Below are 20,037 nucleotides of genomic sequence, written 5' to 3'. Positions count from 1 at the left end.
AATATTCCAGCCATATGCTAAATGCTAAGAAATTAACAAAATAATATGAAAATGAATGTTTGAAAAATAAATGACACTTAACTGATGTTCTGGGCAAAGCAAACCAAACTGAAGTAGCAGGGAAGCCGGTGTGGTGATACATGCCTTTAATCCCCAAACGCCCAGCACTCAGGCAGAGGCATGCGGGTCCCTGAGAACTGGAGGATAGCCTTGTCTACATAGTGCCTTCTGACCCTCTCAGACACCTACACTCACATGCTAATACACACACATATGCTTGTACATAACACCCTCAGATACACACTAATAAAAACAAATCTTTTTAAGAAATACATCGCGCCGGGCGGTGGTGGCGCACGCCTTTAATCCCAGCACTCGGGAGGCAGAGGCAGGCGGATCTCTGTGAGTTCGAGGCCAGCCTGGTCTACAGCGCGAGATTCAGGAAAGGCACAAAGCTACACAGAGAAACCCTGTCTCGAAAAACCAAAAAAAAAAAAAAGAAATACATCGCTAGTGGGAGATGTCTCTCATGAGTAAACCTCGTAGAAAATAATTAAGGTCGCAAAACTTAATACATTCAGTAGACTTGCATAAGTATATTATTAATAGAGCATTCTGTTCCTTAAAAAGAGAACATGTGGCAGTGAGGTCGCTCCTGAGATGACTCATGGGAAAGGTGATTACCTCCAAGCCTGACAACCTGAGTTCAGTCCCTGGAACCCACATTGTGGAAGGAGAGAGCTCACTCTGGAAATGATCATCTGACCACACATGACCTGTGACTTGCATTGTGTGTGTGTGTGTGTGTGTGTGTGTGTGTGTACACACACACACACACACACACACACACAAATGTAAATTTTAAAATGTGAAAAAAAAAAAAAAGCCCAGCATGGTAGAGCATGTCTTTATTTTTTTATTTATTTTGTTTGTTAAAAAGATTTTATTTATCATATATACAGTATTCTCCATACAGGAATGCCTACATGCCAGAAGGGGGCACCAGTTCTCATTATGGATGGTTGTGAGCCATCATGTGGTCTCTGGGTATTGAACTCAAGAACCTCTGGAAAAACAAGCAGCGCTCTTAACCCCTGAGCCATCTCTCTAGACCCTATCAGTCAGCGCTGTTAACCTCTAAGGCATCTCTCCAGCCCTAGAGCACACCTTTAATCCCAGCACTGGGGAGGCAGAAGCAGGCAGATCTCTGTGAATTCGAGGTCAGCCTGGTCTACAGAACAAGTTCTAGGACAGGCTCCAAAGCTACAGAGAAATCCTGTCTCCAAAAAAAAAAAAAACAAACAAACCAACCAAAAAACAAAACAAAAAAACCCCTAAGATTCTCCTGGTGGAGCCATAGGATCACAGCTGTAATCCAAACTAAGCAAGTAGAAACAGGAGAGGAGGCTTATAAAGGAGTTCATGGTCATCATCATCTATACAGTGAGTTCTCCCAAACACATGAAGGGAAGGAAATGAATGGCCTTAAATCTCATTATTATCTAGTAGTCACCAAATTCAATTCCAGAAAGACAAGGAAGTCAACCAGGATTTGAATAGGTGGGAAAGAAGACACAATAAAGTAGTAACAAAATGTGGAAGGAGCTTTGAAGTTTAAAATGGTGTTTCTGTGTGTGTTCCAGTGTGCTTGTTGGGGTGCACACAGGTGCCTGCGCACCACAGCACACACAGGCAGGTCAGGAGACAACTCTACAGACTAGGGTCTCTTCTCCCACCTTTCGGATCAGAACTAGTCATCAGGCCCAGCAAGCACCCCAGACTATTACTTTGCGATAGGAATTCACAGTTACATAGGCGGGCCTTACGTGTGTGCTGTCCTCCTCCAGGCACGTGACACTGAGTCATTTAGATAGGGTCTCTTGGAGCCCACTCTCCTGGAACTCTCCTGTAGCAGAGGGTGACTTTGGACAACTTTTGCTATCACCTCCCAAAATCTGGGATTACATGATGTGCTGATGTCCAGCTCACTCACTTTTATAGGTGTTTATGGAGTATCTACTACTTCGTTATCCTTTGGAATTTTTAATTACATCAATGTCTTTATTATGTGTGAGTGTGTGGGTAGTCAGAGGACAGCTTGTGGGAGTCAATTCTCTTTCTACAGTGTTGGTTCTGGAATGAACTCGGGTCATCAGCTTGGTGGCCTTTACCTGCAGAACCATCTCACTGTCTCCATCCATTGGAAGTCTGAGCAGAATAACAATCTTTCCAGATTATAAAAGACAGGTTTTAGACTATAAAGGGCATGTTAGGAGTTTTTTTGTTGGCTTGTTTTTCGAGACAGTTTCTCTGTGTAGCCCTGGCTGTCCTGGAACTCACAAGAAATCTGCCTGCCTCTGCTTCCCAAGTGCTAGGATTAAAGGCATGTGCCACCTCTGCCTATGTTAGGATTTAAGGATTTATTTGAACTAAAGGGTGTATAGTATTATCAAGAATGTTTTCTCCCTTTTAACATCAGAGACAAGACTGCAGGGTTCACGTGTGCTGAAGTACATTAGTATGTGTATTCATGTTCTTCTCTTATTCTTTAGAACTGCATAAAGTAGGTATTGTTGTTTCCTACATGTTACACTCTAGGAAATCAGGGTATAAAAGGGCAAATAAAACAGATAAAGCCAAAGGAAAAGAATCAGTATTTGAATTTAAGGAGATTTGCTTGAGGTTGCATGATCTTTACTTTTTAACTTTATTTTTTTTAAACTTTGTTGCTTTGTAGTACTATTTGATACTAGCCCTAGTATATGCTAGGATCCCTAGCCCTTTTTTAAAACAAAATCCAGAACCCACATAAAGGTGGAAGAAGAGAACCAACCCCACAAGGTTGTCCTCTGACACACGTACACATTATGCATGTACATTCACACATTAATAATCAATAAGCTAAGTCATATCAGACAGATGACAAAAGTAGTTTTTGTAGAGTAAGTGAAAGAGAACATTTTTATATTTGTCATACTTTTGAGTATTTTAACTTAGTAATTACAGACATGGGCTTAAGATGAGACATAGGTTCAAGTTCTGCCTTACCACTTCTTAGCAGGGCAAAGGTCAGTAGATGAGTGATGTTGTTGGTTCTGTGGTGATAGCTCCTTTTCTTTCTCTTAATCAGGTGGATTTGTTTAAAAAGAGCCTTCTGTTGATTCCTATCCACCTGGAAGTCCACTGGTCTCTCATTACTGTGACACTCTCCAATCGAATTATTTCATTTTATGATTCCCAAGGCATTCATTTTAAATTTTGTGTAGAGGTAAGTTAATATTCTGTCTATTTTATTTTTTATCTGTGATTGACCATGATAGATCACAGCCCTAGCAGAGCAGTAGACATCAGAGCTGCTTCAGGGTGGTAAGAGGCCATAGGTCAGGGCAGGGCGACTGAGCTGTCAGATCTGGGGCCCCCTTTGGAGATTGAGCATTTTTTTTTTTTTTGGTTTTTCGAGACAGGGTTTCTCTGTGTAGCTTTGCGCCTTTCCTGGAACTCACTTGGTAGCCCAGGCTGGCCTCGAACTCACAGAGATTCGCCTGGCTCTGCCTCCCGAGTGCTGGGATTAAAGGCGAGCGCCACCACCGCCTGGCTGAGCATTTTTTAAAAGTTAATTAATTAATTTATTTATTTATTTAGTTTTTTGACAGGGTTTTTCTGTGTAGCTCTGGCTGTCCTGGATCTCACTCTGTAGACCAGGCTGGCTTAGATCTCTATCTGCCTGCCTCTGCCTCCTGAGTGCTGGGATTAAAGGTGTGTGCCACCACCGCCCAGCTGGATTAATCTTTTATTTATTTACTTATTTATTTTTTTGTTTATGTGCATTAGTGTTTTGCCTTTAAGGGGGTGTCAGGTTCTCTGGAACTTGAGTTACAGACAGCTGTGAGCTGCCATGTGGGTGCTGAGAATTGAACCTGGGTTCCCTGGAAGAGCAGTCATTGCTCTTAACCACAGAACCATCTCTCCAGCCCCGGGATTTAGCATTTTTAAGGAAACACAGAAAAATTCATTTTTTCCTGTATTTCCTTAAAAACAAAATGCATTGAGTGTGGATAGAAATTATTTTTTCTTCTTTCTTTTAGAGCTAAGATTGTCTTAGATCTTCAAAATAACTGTTATTCTGGAACAAAATATTAGAGTTCAGGTAAAGACATGATCTGGCATAGCCCATGTTGGTCTCAGAACTGGTCAGATGACCTTGAACTCTTGCTGGTTTTGTGTCTACTCCCCAAATGGGAATTGTAGTGGTGTGGCACCACACCCTGTGGAGTCCAGCTAATATCAGTACGAGTGCAACAAGGTGGGGAATCACAAAAATCAGCTTTCCTGGGTTTTCTGCCTAATGAAGAACCAGTTAGAAAAGTATGCCTGATGCTGGGTGGTGGTGGCACACGACTTTAATCCCAGCACTCGGGAGGCAGAGGCAGGTAGATCTCTAAGTTCGAGGCCAACTAGGACTACACAGAGAAATCCTGTCTTGGAAAACCAAAAAGAAGCAGGTTGTATTACTAAAGTATTGGAGCCCATCATCTGGGGTATTCTGCAGTAAGGAATGTACAAAGCCTCTAGGGTGAAGAATTTAAAGCTTATTATTTGGAGGAAATCTGAGTAGCTCGAGAAACAGGCAGCCTCAGTATTAAAAAGAGATCCATTTTTACCAAACTAACTTCTAGCAATTTTCATCTCATCAATTCCCCAAGATTTTGTTTTGTTTTATTCAGAGAAGGACTGCTGTGTAGCCCATGCTAGTACCAAACATATGATCACCCTGCCCTCAGCCTCCCAAGTCCTGGGATTATAAGTATACAATATCATGCTTGGTGTTGAGATGAGGTCGAATATAGCCCAGGCTGGCCTTCAGCTTGCTATGTGCCAAGGATATCTTTGAACGCCTGGTTCTGCCCTTACTACCCAAATGCTGAGATGTTTGGTGTGTGTCACCACATCTGGCTTATATGGTGCTGAATTGAATCCAGAGCTCTATGCATGCTAGGCAAGCACTTCACTGAGCTACATCCCCAGCCCATTAACAGAACTTTGAGAGGCCTGATGAGCTTCTAAAATTCATGTGCGTGAGCTGGAACTGGAACAGTGAAGGAGACTCATCTAGTAGATGTCAGAGCATGTTATCAAATTTTTAAAATTAAAATGTTACTTATATTGGCTTAGGGGCATAGATTGTTTGGAACATCTACCATCAAGAATCCACAAATAAAAGTGTGTCTGTGTGTAGAATTAATATGTGGTAAAATTGAGAAAAGACCAATTTTTCAGTTATGGCCCTGGGAAAACTAGCTGCTATTTGGAAAAGTTACAGAGGCTTGCATTGTACTGTTTATAAGAACAGATAGAACATGCACAAGCTGGGCATGGTGGGCCAGCCTTTAACCCCAGCATTCAGGAGACAGATACAAATGGATTTAAGTTCCAGTTCAGCCAGGGCTACACAGTGAGACCCTATCTCAAAAGAAAAAAAAGCATGAAATCTTGGGTAAAATATAGAAAATGTTTTATTCATTCATGGAGCAGGGAAGGCCTTCTTACACAAAAGAAGAAGAAAACAAGAAACCACTTGGTAAATTTAACTGGATCACAAAATCTGTGTCTATGTCAGATTTGGAGTTATAGCTCCGTGGTAGAGTACAGGCTTACCATACACATGGCCCGCGGTTCATAAAGTTTACAGACAAGTGGTAGACCTGGAGAAATGTTTGTGATACTAACTGCATCTCTACAAATGAGTAAGGGTTGGGAAACGGCCTGAGAAAGACATAAGAGAGGGGCTGGAGAGATGACTCAGGGGTTAAGAACACTGGCTGCTCTTCTAGAGGACCCGGGTTCAATTCCCGGCAACCACATGACAGCTCACAACTGTCTGTAATGTCTGTAACTCCAGTTCCAGGGGACCCGACACCCTCACACAGACAGACATGCAGCCAAAACAACGATGCACATTAGAAAAAAAGAAAAAAGAAATAGACGAGAGCTGGAATGTTCATTTCACTTTCATTATTAATGATTTCAGCATGTTTTTCTTCTGTCTTTAGATATAAGACAAGGTTTGAGATGTAGCAAGTTGACCCTCATAAAATGTGCTAATACAGTGTCCAAGTCTTGAGTGCCTACTTCAGTACAGGCTGAGTGGAAACTTGAATACAGGTGTCACGTAGCTGGAGACTGTAGCCTCCACCTTGGTTTCTGTCTGGTGGTGGGCAGTTTCCATGTTATCACCAACTATTGGAACACAAGATATGTGTTGTGGTTTCTTTTTAACCAGAATATAAGAAAGTATTTGCTGACTGAAGCCAGAGAAAAAAACAGACCTGAATTTCTTCAGGGTTGGCAGACTGCTGTTACAAAGGTAAGAGCGTGATAGAAATGAAACCCCAGCATGTGCATGGGGGGGCAGTGACCCAAGTGTGGGTGCCTGCTGAGAGATCTGAAGCCTGGGGACCAAGAGCCTCCAGGAGATTCCGGCAACTCAGAATAAAGCTTATTTAGTACTTAATCATCGTGAGGCTCAGTTTCCCAGTACTTGCTGAGAACAGGTAGCATAAATCATGTCATCCTTGGTGTAGTTAGTAATTGAGTGGTACTCTATGGAAAACAGCATTTCGGAGGGAGGGGTCACACCTTGCCTTGTAGTTATGTTTCCATGGGATACATAAAGACTCAGACATGGCGCTAAAATGACAATTTTGCCCACAAAGGGACCAGGATGGGTACTTTCCAAGAATGTAGTTAAGACCCAATTTTGTCTTGCCTGTAGCAGGAATCTTAAAGGTTCTTATTAATAAAATCAAACCTGAGGCCAGTTACTGGGGTGAATGCTGGAAAATCAGAGAAGCAGAACAAGCCACAGCTACCTCACCTTGCCAGTTCCTCAGCTGATCCTGTTTCCTCAGACTAGAAGTCTCTGAGTCCTCATCCAAATGGATCTCAGCTGAACTGCTGCTCAAAAGCCTGAAAGCTTAACCAGCCAAATGCTTCTAGTTCCCCGGTCCTCACACCTTATATATCTTTTTGCTTTCTGCCATCACTCCCTGGGATTAAAGGCTCACTTTCTGGATTAAAGGCATAATAAGTTTATTAGCGTGCACAATATTTTGGGGAACACAATACCACCACACTGGCCCGTAGACAGTAAAGCAGCTCTACGTGGAGCAGAGTGCTGAGGCAAACGGAGCCCCTCAGTTTTTCCTTGTGATGATCTCATGTGATCCTTACAGCCTGTGTGGTGGGCAGTTCTTTAGGGCTAGGAAGCCTCTTTATTTTATAGACAAGAAAACTGGATATTGGAACTATTTTTAGAGGTAGGTCCTTGAACTCAGGTCTGTCTAGGTTATTGGCCCAGTTTTAGAGGCAGGGTCTTGACAAATGTTGATCCCAAGCTCAAAAGATGAAGATTAGTTCATCTTTGAACTGAGTCAAATACTAAACTTTAAAACTGAGCCATAGTTTTTTGTTTCTAATAATTTACATGAGAAATGAACTTGTAGAGTTTTATTTTTAAAAAACTGTCTGATTTACACATTCAGCTCGGCTAGGTATACTACATCCCTCCAGAGTCTTTCATATTCCTGCCTTCGATACAGTAACCGGTTCTTTTGGAAACACACTCTTTGCCTTTATGATTTACTTCAAAGAATAAAACAGACAATTATATAATCTGAGGTGAAAGGTTAAGACTACAGAGAACTTTATTAGGTAATTTTTTTCATTGCTGTGACAACATACTTGTCAGATAAGGGAGAAAGGTCTTCCCGTGGCCCACAGTCTGAGAGTACAGTCTGTCACGGCTGTGGGGGATGCTTGCAGCAGAGGTTACATTGGGTCTCTAGCTGGCAGCAGAGGTTACATTGTATCTCTACCCAGAGGGATGAAAGTCGGTGTCCCAGCATGTGCTCCTGGATCCACATTGAATTGATAGCACAGCTAATTAGCTAGGTCTTTAAAATGATTTTAAAATTTGGTTTTCTCGTTTCCCACATTTAAATTATGGTGGCCACTTGAAAGATCTTTTCATGTGGCCATAGGCCTCCCTTATTAAGGTATTTGGATAGTGGAGATATAGACCAGCTATCTGGGAGAGAGCGAGTTTTCCCATCTCTTGTTCATTTCCCCATGGAAACAGTTTTCTTATGTGAAGAGATACTTGATATATGTTAATGACCATCTTATTTTTCTCTTCAGTGTATTCCACAACAGAAAAATGACAGTGACTGTGGAGTCTTTGTGCTCCAGGTAAATACTGTTGTTTACTGTGTGTGAATTGGTTGTTTTGTTCTGAGAGAATGGTAGTCCTGTGTGTATACAGTATTAGGGAAGGCATCCCTTCCCTTTGTTGTGGCTGTATTTGCGGATGAAATCATTAGGAAGAACTGCCCCCCCCCCCCCCCCCCCCCCCCCCGACCCCGGGCCTTAGTAATCAGCGACAGAGAAGTACATGTGTTTATGGGAAAATATATGAACTCAGCTTTACAACCTTGGGAGATAGCCCCACTGTACACCTCACACCCTCATAAGGAAACTCAAGTTTGCACTTTGTTTCCCTGGGAGGTCCAAGTGCAGACCCGGCACACTGCACTCAGGCAGGGTGGAAGGATGCCCAGCTGTACGCGGGCCTGGAGAGCTGACTCTCATCTGATTCTCAGGTTGAGTTTAGCGGCTTAACCCTAATCCCAGCACTCGGCGGCAGAGCTCTGTGAGGCCAGCCTGGTCTACACAGCAAGTTCCAGGACAGCCTGGGCTGTTACACAGAAAAACCATCTTGAAAAACAACAACATGATTTTCCAAGAACCAAAAACATTACTCTGCAGCCTTAGACTGTTAGGGGTGTGTGTGTCCACAAGGCAGTGGCGGGGAGGGAGCACAGCCACACCTGCCACCCAGCTGTCTCTGGGACGGAGGACATTTTTTTTTTTTTTTTTTTTTTTCCAGTACTGCAAGTGCCTCGCCTTAGAGCAGCCTTTCCAGTTTTCTCAAGAAGACATGCCTCGAGTACGGAAGAGGATCTATAAGGAGCTGTGTGAGTGCCGGCTCCTGGACTGAGACTCAGCAGGGACTCCAAAAGGCTGGCCATGTTGGAGCAGAGAGTTTGTTACTTGAATCTCCAAACACTTACTGAATTTTTACAGATCTTTCAGATTGGTGGTATTGGGCCACTATTGTTACCTCAAATTTATTTTTGCCCTTCTTCATTTCTCCTGCTATCATGTACTTTTTTTAATGTTCAGTTTAGTTTCATTTTAACTTTATGGATTCCATACATCCCTCCCATATTTAATATTTATTATCCAAACGCATGCATATAGACAGAGCATGCAGTAAAGAGTATTAAAAAAAGCCTAGTAGATTTGGTGCCGCTTTTGAAACATAGTTAGATGTGAACTGAATACAGGTTTAAAATTTAACCCCAGAACTTAAAACTGCAGGATGTTTTTGATGCAGTGTAGCTCAAAATAGATGTTCCCTATGGCATAAAGGGGAGCACAGAGTGGTTGTGAAAAAGCCAGTCATGTTTTACGTATACCAGCAGCACTTTTCCTGATGTCCCTCAGACGAGTCTCTGAGCATGAGATGCATTCCTTTCGAGGGTGAGAGGGCTGTTCTGCTTAGGGACACAGTGCTTGCAGGCACAGTGCTGATTTGAGAAGAATTAAGGTATGAGAGGAAAAAAAAGCAGCGTCCTTGAAGGCCAGTTAATTTAAAGGTTTCTTTCGTTTTGTTTTGTTGTTTTGAGACAAGGTCTCACTATGTAGCCCAAGCTGTCCTGGAACTCACAGTAGCTAGGCTGGACTCAAACTCAAGCTAATCCTGTCTCTGTCTCCCCAGGGCTGGTAATATAGGTACATACCAATACACTCTACAATAAGGTTTCCATTTTGGTCTTAGGATTATAATACATGGATTAAATCTCATAAAGGCTTTTCTTGGGACACTGAATTTTCTTGGATTTTTTTCCTGGGTTTGACTTGTGGAAAAAAAAAACAAACCCTTAGCATCCATCAAACTCATAAACGAGAATTTGGCTTTTCATAGAAGTAATTTGCTAGTTCTCACTTCTCTTTGTTGCCTCCCATGCACTCCAAGGTATTTAAGATTTACAGGAATGGTTCTACTTGAAGGTATCTGAAATACAAACAGTCACAGTAGAAGACTAGCTGAGTTCTTCTGCAGATGGTGGGAGAAGAGAGGGCAACACGGAGGAGGTCTCTGGGGAGAGAGCACACGAGGAATGTTTTTCTCCAGTCTTCTCTGGTGGCCCAGTATCTTGAGGGGTCTTTAGCTTCTGCAAGAATAGTCTGAATCCTGTACTCAAGAACTCCGTTTATTTAACTCCGTCCCCTGGGGACGGCTGTAGAGTAGCCTGTTCTGTGGATTAGGAAGAAAGTGGTAGATCCTGTGTCTTTAATCTGGTCTTTTGTGACACGTTTTCAAGAAAATAAGTAAGATGCATATTAAGCCTAACCAGTCAGTTTTTTCTGAATTGAAGGAGGGAGAGCAATAAACTTGTGCAGAAAACTACAAGTAAATGGCAGAAGGTAACTGCCTAGTTAGGCATGAGCCGTTTGAAAAACAGAACAGGTGAAATGGCTGAGCAGGGCTTACTGCCACAGGTAAGGGCTGAATCAAACTGAAGTTTACGTGCACGATTCCCTGCCACAGCATGGACACTGGGCAGTGGCCCTGGCACTCTCCTCTCCTTAGTCATCCAGACTCCAAAGTCCTTAGCATAAAACCAGTCAGTGTTTCTTGTGCTTCAGGTTATTAAAGAGCCTGAGAGTAGAGGTACTTTGTCACAGGTAAGGTGATCACCACTGGGGAAGATGAAGTTAGAAGGGGAGACGTCTCTTCCATTCCTGTAGAACTGGGGATTGAACCAGCGTCGTCTGTGTGCGAGGCAGGTGCTCTGCCACTGAGCTGCCACCTTAGCCCTCTTTGTGCTTTTGTATTTTGAGACATGGTCTCATGAAGTTGTCCTGTTGGTTTTGAATTCACTCTGTGCCTGAGCCTGGCCTCGTCTACACCCCTGACACCTGAGTAGCTGGAATTACAGGCCAGCCCTGCAGGCCAGACTGCTTGAAGATCTCCTAGGGAAGGGGTTTGGGAAACAGGGTCTCAATGTCAGGCTAGCCTCAAACTCATTATGGTAGCTGAAGATGACCTCGAATTCCCAGTTCTCTCCCAGGTGCTAGGATTATAGGTTTGTGTCACCATGCCCAGCTAAAGATGTGGTCTAAGACTTTCAGACATAATTACACCAACATGAGCATCTTCAAAACTTATATCCGAGATACAGCATGGGTTTTCGTTGCTGTGCCTATACTGAAATAGCCAGCAATGAGATGATGGACTCAATGTCTTGAGTGAGGAAGTATCTATCTCACTTCCCCAATAACAGACCCATCAGGAGAAGTTACAGTTGTATTCCTTTGAGAATCTTGTTGAAACAGGGTCTTTGTTTAGCCCAGCCTGGCCTCAAATTTCCAGTCCTTCTGCCTCAGCCTCCCTGATGTTTGGATTACATGGGTGCACTAGCATTTTCAATCCTAGGAGAATCTTAATGCCCAGAGCCTGAGTGGCCTCTTCTCCCGACTGAGAAATGGTCATATCAGCACTGAGGCATGCAGGAACTCAGCTGTCCAGGTCCAGTCAGTTACTCTTCCTTCTAACATGATAGGGCACCGTCTGGTGTACTGCTCAGCTTGCTTTAGCCTAAATGCTGGATGTTTTGAGTATGTTCTAAGTCTTTCTGTCATTAGTGAGGCTTGGTTTCAGAATACATAGTTGCGCTCTCTCTTCTTGCGACTACATGTAAACTTCTGTTTAGCTTTCAAGTCTTAGGTTGTAATTTTTTGTCTTGGTGTTTGCAGGAATGCTTTCTGTCACTGGCTTGGCACCGAACTGTTGATCCCATAAAGTAGGCAGACTGTGTCACTGGGATGAATGTAAACCCTGCACAGACTTAGAGCTATTCATATAGGATGAGCCTTCATAAGCTGCCCAATCCTCACGGCAGACTTACCTGGCTGTGGTTGCTTCTGTCCAGTGGTCTTTCCTTTTGTTAAATTTCTAGTAATGAATATAGGTTTAATTCATCTTTTAGTTTCCTTAGGCATCATGAGAATTAACTTTCAGTTGGCTGCTCAAGGAAGGAAGAGCAGTTGCTGCCAATAACTTCACAGTGCGGTTTGACTTTGCACTGTACTGTTTACTATTGAATATGAATAACATGGTCATCTTGAGTTTATCTTTGGAATACGACAATAACAGACCTAACTGGGGACACAGCCAGGACTTGCCGAATGGGAGTTATCCCTTTTCTCTGCAGTTGTGGACTGCTTCGTCCATGCATGAGAAGCAGTCGGGGGTCTGAGTGGGTCGGGGTCAGAAACAGTGAGCTAATACTGTACTTCAAATACACTGATTATCTGCTCTGCTTCATTAAGAGACCAGGTTAATCAAGTTATACAGCGCATACTTCTGCTGTGTGCTAGGCTCTGCCTCCTGGCTGGTAGATATCTAAGATCTGGGGAATAGCATCTAAGAAGTGCTATTGTATTTGGGGTTACAAAAGCAGACCTAGACAAGTTGTTCACTTGAAAGATTATGATCATGTAAAATTACAGTCAGTACTCAACCCTTCTAGCAAACTATTTTTTTGAAAAATAAACTAAATGCCTTTATAAACATGCGTTCTTGTGTTGAATAACATGTAATGCTTGGTGGATAGTATTTCTTAGAGTCATTCCAGTGGTAACAAGGCTCACTGAAGAACAGTGACCATCGTAAGCCCTACCTAGCTCTAGCCATTGAGCTGGGCACTGCAGCTGGAGCGCCTTCCTGGATGGATGTGTCCTAGTTTATCTGATACCATGGCTACTTGCCAACATGCAGCTGCCGAGTACAGAAAATGTGCTTGGTGTGACTGAAAACTCAGGCTTCAAATTCTCTCTCTCTCTCTCTCTCTCCTTTTTTTTTTTTTTCCTTTTCATTTTTGGTTTTTCAAGATAAGGTTCCTCTGTGTAACAGCCCTGGATGTCCTAGAACTTGCTTTGTAGACCAGGCTGGCCTCGAACTCACAGAGACACACTTGCCTTTGGCATGTGCTACCACTCCCCAGCTAATTTTATTCTTTTTATTTACAATGTGTGATGGCGCACGCCTTTAATCCCAGCACCCAGGAGGCAGAGGCAGGAGGACCTCTGAGTTCGAGGCCAGCCTGGTCTACATAGTGACTTGCAGGCTAGCCAGGACTACCTAGAGAGATATTGTCTCAAAACAACAAAGAATCACAACAATCATTTATTTATTTATTTTGGTTTTTCGAGACAAGGTTTTTGTGTAGCCTTGGCTGTCCTGGAACTCAATTTTCTAGACTCACCTACCTCTGCCTTCCAGTAATCCCTAGAGCTGGGACTAAAGATGTGCACCACCACATCTGGCTAACAGTCATTACAGTTTACTTATGAGTGTTCTGCCTGCACATAACTGTACCATAGCTTATGTAGTCGGTACTCATGGGGGGCATTGGATCCCATGAAACTAGAGTTACATAGAGTTGTGAGCCACCACATCAGTGCTGGGAAGTGAACCCAGGTCCTCTGGCAGACAGCAGGTGCCACTGAGCCATTGCTTCAGCCACCACTGTATGATTTTTAAATAGCCACCTGCGGTGTTCTGCCACCATATTGGGTAACAGCTCTAATCCAAGTCTCAAGTTTATACCTCAGTTTACAGTGCATAGGAAGCTATTGACTTTCAGGTCTCAGGACGGCTGCTCTGCTCTTCACTCACACACTGCAGCCTACCTGTCTCTGTGGACTGTAAGTTCTTTGTAGTTTTGTTGCTGTTGGGGCTAGAGATGGGCTTTGCCTTTTGAGATAGGTTTTTGCTGTGTAACCTTGGCTAGTTTTTTCCCTCACCTTCCCAAGAATTAGGATTACAGGCATGTGTCACCACACCCATCTCAGCATACATTTCTGAGAGCTCACTTTCTTTGATTAAAATGGGATGTTGAGATAGGTTTTTGCTGTGTAACCTTGGCTAGTCTTTTCCCTCACCTTCCCAAGAATTAGGATTACAGGCATGTGTCACCACACCCATCTCAGCATACATTTCTGAGAGCTCACTTTCTTTGATTAAAATGGGATGTAGTTCAGATACTGTATCCGCAGTAGGAAAGAGGGGTGTGGTGGTTTAAAGAAAATGGTCCCCATAGGGAGTGGCTTAGGAGGTGTGGCTTTGTTGGAGTGGGTGTGGCCTTGTTGGAGGAAGTGTGTCACTGTGGGGGTGGGCTTTGAGGTCTCCTATGCCTAAGGTATACCCAGTGTGGAACACAGATTCCTGCTGCCTACGGGTCAAGATACAGAACTCTCAGCTACTTCTCCAGCACCATGTCTGCCTGCATGTCCCACCATGATGATAATGAACTAAACCCCTGAAACTGTAAGCCACTTCATTAAACGTTTTCCTTTGTAAGAGTTGCGGTGGTCATGGTGTCTCTTTACAGCAATAGAAACCCTACAGCACGGGATGTAATAGAAAAAGACTGTCAAAATTAGCATCCTCAAGCCCAAGAAACATCCTCTTAATTCAGCCCCATCTCCTTCCTGTCCCATCATCTAGAGTCTACATCCTGGGAAAACTGGCCTCTCTGCCCTCCTCCTTCAGTAGCTGCTTGGTGCGTCTTTGTCTTCACAGGGGACCCACACTTCCTCTCATGCTCTGCCATCGTAGTTACAAATGTCAGACTGAAATGGACATACGAGTTTTGTACATTACCTCTCCCAGGGTACAGGGCATCAAAACATCCTTTTTTATAGGCAAGGAAATATACACAGAATAAGTTGGTCTAAATTTATTGAAACTTGTTACAGAAGATAAAATTCCCACTGTTTTGGGTCACAAGATTATAGAAATCTGAGTTATATTTTACTACAAAAGAATATGATAAACAGTTCAAACTACAGTACAAAAACCTTTATTTTAAAACTCAAGTGTCTCCTCATTAAGTGTTTGCAAATGAGCTTCCTAAGCTGTTCCATTACAGTAGTTACAGCTCCAAGAAAATCACACTTAATTCAGCCTCAAAGATGTTCTGCCCCAACTTTGAAAAACTAGTGAGAATTAGAAGATGCTTTAGTAAAGTAACAGATGAAGAGATTTCCTTTTTTTTTGTATCTTGAAAAATTACTCATATGTAGTATTAGAAAGAAAATGCAAAATCCTCTAGACTCTCTCTGTGGAGACCTCCAGCATACTGTTAATGCACGGGCCTCAGCAAGCACAATTTGAGGGAAAATAAGAAAACAGACTGAAGGATGTGTACCAGTTACAACAGACATTTCCTGGAGGAGGCTTTCTGTTGTTAAACACTACCAGTTTTCAAACTCTTTTATTGTTTAGGCAGTCCTAAACCCAGAACCACTCACATAAGTACCTAACCACTGTGCCCCCCCACCCACCCACCTCCCCCACCCCTTTTCTGTTCCTATTTTGAGGCAGACTCAAAGGTGCCCCAGCTGGCCTTGAACTTTTGATTCTCTTGCTTCAGCCTCCCAAGTAGCCAGGATTATAGGCCTGGCTGAAGCCCCCTTTAAAAGCCCATTCTAGTCCAAGTCATTTTGAAAATAGGAAAAAATAATCCAATGGCCCAATCGCAGCTTCCATGTCCAGGCAATGTTTGAACTTTCATTCCATTCCCCACTGACAAGTGTCTTCCCCGACTTCTTAGGATAACAGAGGCTCTCTGTCTAACAAAGTCCTTGGAGGTTTTTGTTTGTTTCTGCGTTTTCTGTTGTTTCTTGTTTTGTTTTAAACTGTCAGTGAAACATTTGTATCTTTTGAGGAATGTGTTTAGTGACCACTCTTCAAGTCCTGATACTGTCCTGATAATATAAAGCACAGAAGCAGGTAGCAGCCTAGGACCTTAATTAAGGCTGACTTTTGTGCCAGCCATATTGAAATATAAAAAGCAAATCCAGTTGACAAGTACCTGTTCCTAATTTAGAGCAAGGCTACAGACTATAGGAAAATCTCAGCAATACACATGCAAACCTAAAGTGTAAAAAATGACATCACTTCCCATGAAGACTACCAGACTACTTGTAAAGTCAATTCTTTTTTTTTTTTTTTGTCTTGTTTTTTGAACAGGGTTTCTCTGTGTAGCTTTTGGAGCCTGTCCTGGAACTCACTCTGTAGACCAGGCTGGCCTCGAACTCACAGAGATCCACCTGCCTCTGCCTCCCAAGTGCTGGGATTAAAGGCATGTGCCACCACCGCCCGGCTATAAAGTCAGTTCTTAAAACGAAGTGTTGATTCCGGCTGACAGTTTAATTGGCACAGAACGAGTCTGTTGCCCAGGATTACAGTTTTTGACCTAGTAACAGAAAATCAACCTAATAAGACCAGAATTAAAGGCATTCTTTTGGATTCTGTCTTTTAATATTTCAGAAGAAAACCGGAAGTGGCTTCCAGTGCAACAGAGATCTGATCAAACCTTGGGTCATGCTCATCAACAGTCAAGAGTGAGCTGTGTACTCGGGGCTCTCTCCACTCACTGTTTTTGTACCAATTTGCCATAGCCGCCTCTGCCAGCATCGTAGTCATCCCGATATTCATCTCGAACCTAATTGAAAACAAACAACAGAGCACCATGGGCCGTTGATATAACCAACAATCATGGCAGCATAGCTAAACCCTTTCAGATGTCCACGAACAAGCAGGGCATAAAGATTACAGTAAAACTCATTGATGTGCATTTTGCTTTAGTTCCAGACCTTGTTGCAGGAGGAAGGCCCCTAGCATGAGTTCAGTAACACTTAAAGAAATGTACAGAATATTTCAGAGTCTGAAATTTCCTTATCGTTGGCCCTGGTGCACACCCATCTGTGATTTCAACATTCAGGAGGCAGAGGCAGGAGGATCTCAAGTTTGATGCCAGTTTGGCTACATGGCCAAGATCTTGTCTCAGGAAAACCCCATCAAAACTAACAAACACAAGCTCACAGAAAAGGATTTCCACACATTGACAGAGCACCTGTATTATAACTGGAACCCCAGGCAGATTAGCTCAGATGCATACCTGACCCCCAGATCGTCCACGTCCATACTGCCTGCCCTCCTTAAAGCCTGCATCCCAGTCTGTGCGGATGAGCCGGTCATCCAGACGAGTTCCGTTTATGTACCGCATGGCATTCTCCGCATCTGCTCTCGAATAGTATCTTAAGTGGAAGTATTAAGGAACACCACCAGCATTTCTTCAAACAAGAGACAGGAAGCAACACATCTAACGATACAGAGTTGCTAAAAAAAAATTAAGTGAAAAGCTAGCCCAACCAGACTAATAACAAAGAAACTCATTTTGTAGAAGCCAGTTCAGCCTTGTTCTAACAGCACTTAGGGACACATAAAGGATAAGTAAATGACATTTGTCCAGACCTGAGTCAGTCATGATTTCCTAGGTATATCTGCTAATAATTATTTGGTCCATGTTTTGATTTGCAAATAGAAAAATATGGTCAATGTAATATTCGACCACAAACTTCTTATGCAGAACAATGATAAAGTTGGACATAGTGGTTCATGTCCATAATCCTAGCACTCAGGAGGCTGAAGCAGTGGGATTTCTGTGAGAGTGAGGCCAGCCTGGACTACAGACCAAGATTCTGTCTCAAAACAAAAACAATGTCAAAAGGGGTGGTGGTGGTGGTGGTGGTGGCCGGAGAGACGGCTCGATGGTTAAGAGCACTTGCTTTTTCTGAGGACCTGGGCTTGATTCCCAGAACCTATGTGGTGGTTTACAACAGAACTCCAGTTCCCAGATCTGATGCCTTCTTAGGACCTCAGAGGGTATCAGGTATGCACGCAGTGCACAGACATACATGCAGGCAAAGCACTAACATCAAAAGTTAAATATAATAAAAAGTTTAAGAACCACCACCAAAAAAGAAAAATCTTACTCATATACATGCATAAACATATACATGCTTATACATATGTAAATTAAAAAAATCCTAATTACTGACTTAAGCAATTATAATTCACAGCTGGACTTGCTGCTTTTTTTTTTTTTTTAAAGATTTATTTATTATGTATACAGCATGTGTGCCTGCAGGCCAGAAGAGGGCACCAGATCTCGTTACAGATGGTTGTGAGCCACCATGTGGTTGCTGGGAATTGAACTCAGGACCTCTGGAAGAGCAGTCAGTGCTCTTAACCTCTGAGCCATCTCTCCAGCCCCCTGGACTTGCTGCTTTAAATGAGTCTTTCCTTGTCTTTAGATAGGGAAACCTTTGGTGAAATTCCAGCACCTGACACCTAGACAATGCCTAGCAAGCAGTAGGCATTTAATGACTTGTTTCATGAATGCTCGACAAAGAGCAAAACCAGTGAGCAAGAGTAGGCTTCTTTTTGTCCACTTATCATGAAATTGTGGTGGCAAGGGCCCCACCTGCCTGGAGGCTTATCCCAAGAGTGGAGAGCTAAACAACATAAGATGATGCCTTTTTTTCCCCTTTGGAGACGTTCTGTATCTCCAGCTGTCCTGAACTCATTATATAAACCAAGCTGAGTCCAAACTCACAGAGATCCACCTGACTCCACCTTGAGTGCCAGGATTAAAGTGATCCAAGGTGTGTGTCACCATGGCTAGAACTCTTTTTGGTTTTTCGAGACAGGATTTCTCTGTGTAGCCTTGGCTGTCCTAGAACTCACTAGGTGGACCAGGCTGGCCTCAAACCCAGAAATCCACCTGCCTTTGTCTCCCAAGTGCTGGGATTAGACACTTTTTCTTAAAGATTCATCTATGAACAAAATTTCTGAACAGAACGCAGTATCAGTTTCACAGTTTACAGAATATGACTCATAGGAAGAACTGAGAGGAAACTATAGGGATTATAGTGATGGCTAGAGTTCCAGTCAGCCAGGGCCACACAGTGAGACCCTGTCTCAAGAAAAGAAAAGGAAAAGAAAAAGGCAGGTCCTCCGGCTCTTGTGTCCTGTCCTGGTTCGACAGTTACATCAGATCCCCAAGGATACTCCACAAAACAGAACCCACATGCCGTCTTCTTCATTTTATCCAGACCCATGATGATCTTCTTTATGTCACCACTTTTGCTGAAGAGTTCATAAATCTGTTCTTCAGTTGTATAAAAGGAAAGATTTCCAACATATAGTGTACAGCTTTTCTTCAGTAATTTTTCTTGTTCTTCGTTGTCACCCTAGAATTTCAAATAGAGACGAAGTTAAACATTACAACCTAAAAAGAGATCTGCTTACAGCTAGGGCTACTGAATGCTCAGCGGGTAAAAGCACCAGCTGTGCAAGCCTGGTAACCTGAGTTTGATCCCTGGAACCCAAGTGAGAAGCTGGATGTGGTGGCATGCACCTGAAATCCCAGAACTCCTACAGGAGATTCTCCTTGAAGCTTGAGGCCAGCCTTGCCTGGAGTACACAGACAGAGCAGAGACAAGAACGAATCCTCAAAGAGGAGAGAGGTGAGAAACCATTCAAGTTTCCTGTGCCCTCCGCAAGCATTACACATACATAAAATGAACAACAGACTTGAGCCTTGCTTAAAGTCCTATTCCTAAGTATAATAAAGAAGCCCATTCTGATTTGGAAATTAAAGCCTCTCATCACCCTGATTCCTAGCATACTCTTCCATGCCATGAGAGGTGGTTTTGGGGGTTTGGGGGTTGGGGTGGATGCAGAGATGACTATTCCAGAGGACACTGCTCAATTCCCATTGCCCACATGGCAGCTTAGGACTGTCTAATTCCAGTGCTAGAGGATTCAACGCCCTCTTCTGGCTTCTGTGGTTGGTCACCAGGCATGCATGTGGTGCACAAACGTACATTCAGGCAAACGCTCATGTACATAAATAAAATATATTTTAAAGTGTGGATTGGTTTTGGGTGGCGTTGGAGATTGAACACAAGATGTGACACATTAGGCAAGAACTCTACCAGCCTGGAAGTATTCCCGTTCTAAAATACAGCCTGCTTTTAGTGGAGAAACAGAGCATG

The 20,037-nt window shown here is 43.1% G+C and overlaps 2 protein-coding genes across 7 annotated transcripts in view; one reads left to right on the top strand and one right to left on the bottom strand.

Moving 5' to 3' along the window:
- Positions 1–12,701, top strand: part of Senp5 (SUMO specific peptidase 5) — a 39,914-nt gene extending 27,213 nt beyond the window's left edge. For all 4 annotated transcript variants that reach the window (XM_052740463.1, XM_052740464.1, XM_052740467.1 and 1 more), the window contains 4 exons: positions 3,131–3,268; positions 6,281–6,364; positions 8,197–8,247; positions 8,945–12,701. In XM_052740463.1, the coding sequence (XP_052596423.1) occupies positions 3,131–3,268; positions 6,281–6,364; positions 8,197–8,247; positions 8,945–9,055 (384 nt within the window). In that variant the 3' untranslated portion in view covers positions 9,056–12,701. The remainder of the gene's footprint in view (positions 1–3,130; positions 3,269–6,280; positions 6,365–8,196; positions 8,248–8,944) is intronic.
- A 2,151-nt stretch (positions 12,702–14,852) lies between these two features.
- The window catches only part of LOC128111919 (nuclear cap-binding protein subunit 2), a 30,845-nt gene continuing 25,660 nt past the window's right edge, over positions 14,853–20,037 (bottom strand). For all 3 annotated transcript variants that reach the window (XM_052740474.1, XM_052740472.1, XM_052740473.1), the window contains 3 exons: positions 19,049–19,230; positions 17,094–17,232; positions 14,853–16,637 (listed from right to left, as the gene is read on the bottom strand). In XM_052740474.1, the coding sequence (XP_052596434.1) occupies positions 16,566–16,637; positions 17,094–17,232; positions 19,049–19,098 (261 nt within the window). In that variant the 5' untranslated portion in view covers positions 19,099–19,230 and the 3' untranslated portion in view covers positions 14,853–16,565. The remainder of the gene's footprint in view (positions 16,638–17,093; positions 17,233–19,048; positions 19,231–20,037) is intronic.

This window comes from Peromyscus californicus, unplaced genomic scaffold (assembly GCF_007827085.1).
Source record: "Peromyscus californicus insignis strain IS unplaced genomic scaffold, ASM782708v3 Scaffold_16__1_contigs__length_79575227, whole genome shotgun sequence".
Classification (NCBI taxonomy): Eukaryota; Metazoa; Chordata; class Mammalia; order Rodentia; family Cricetidae; genus Peromyscus; species Peromyscus californicus.
This window is presented reverse-complemented; position numbering and strand designations above follow the sequence as displayed.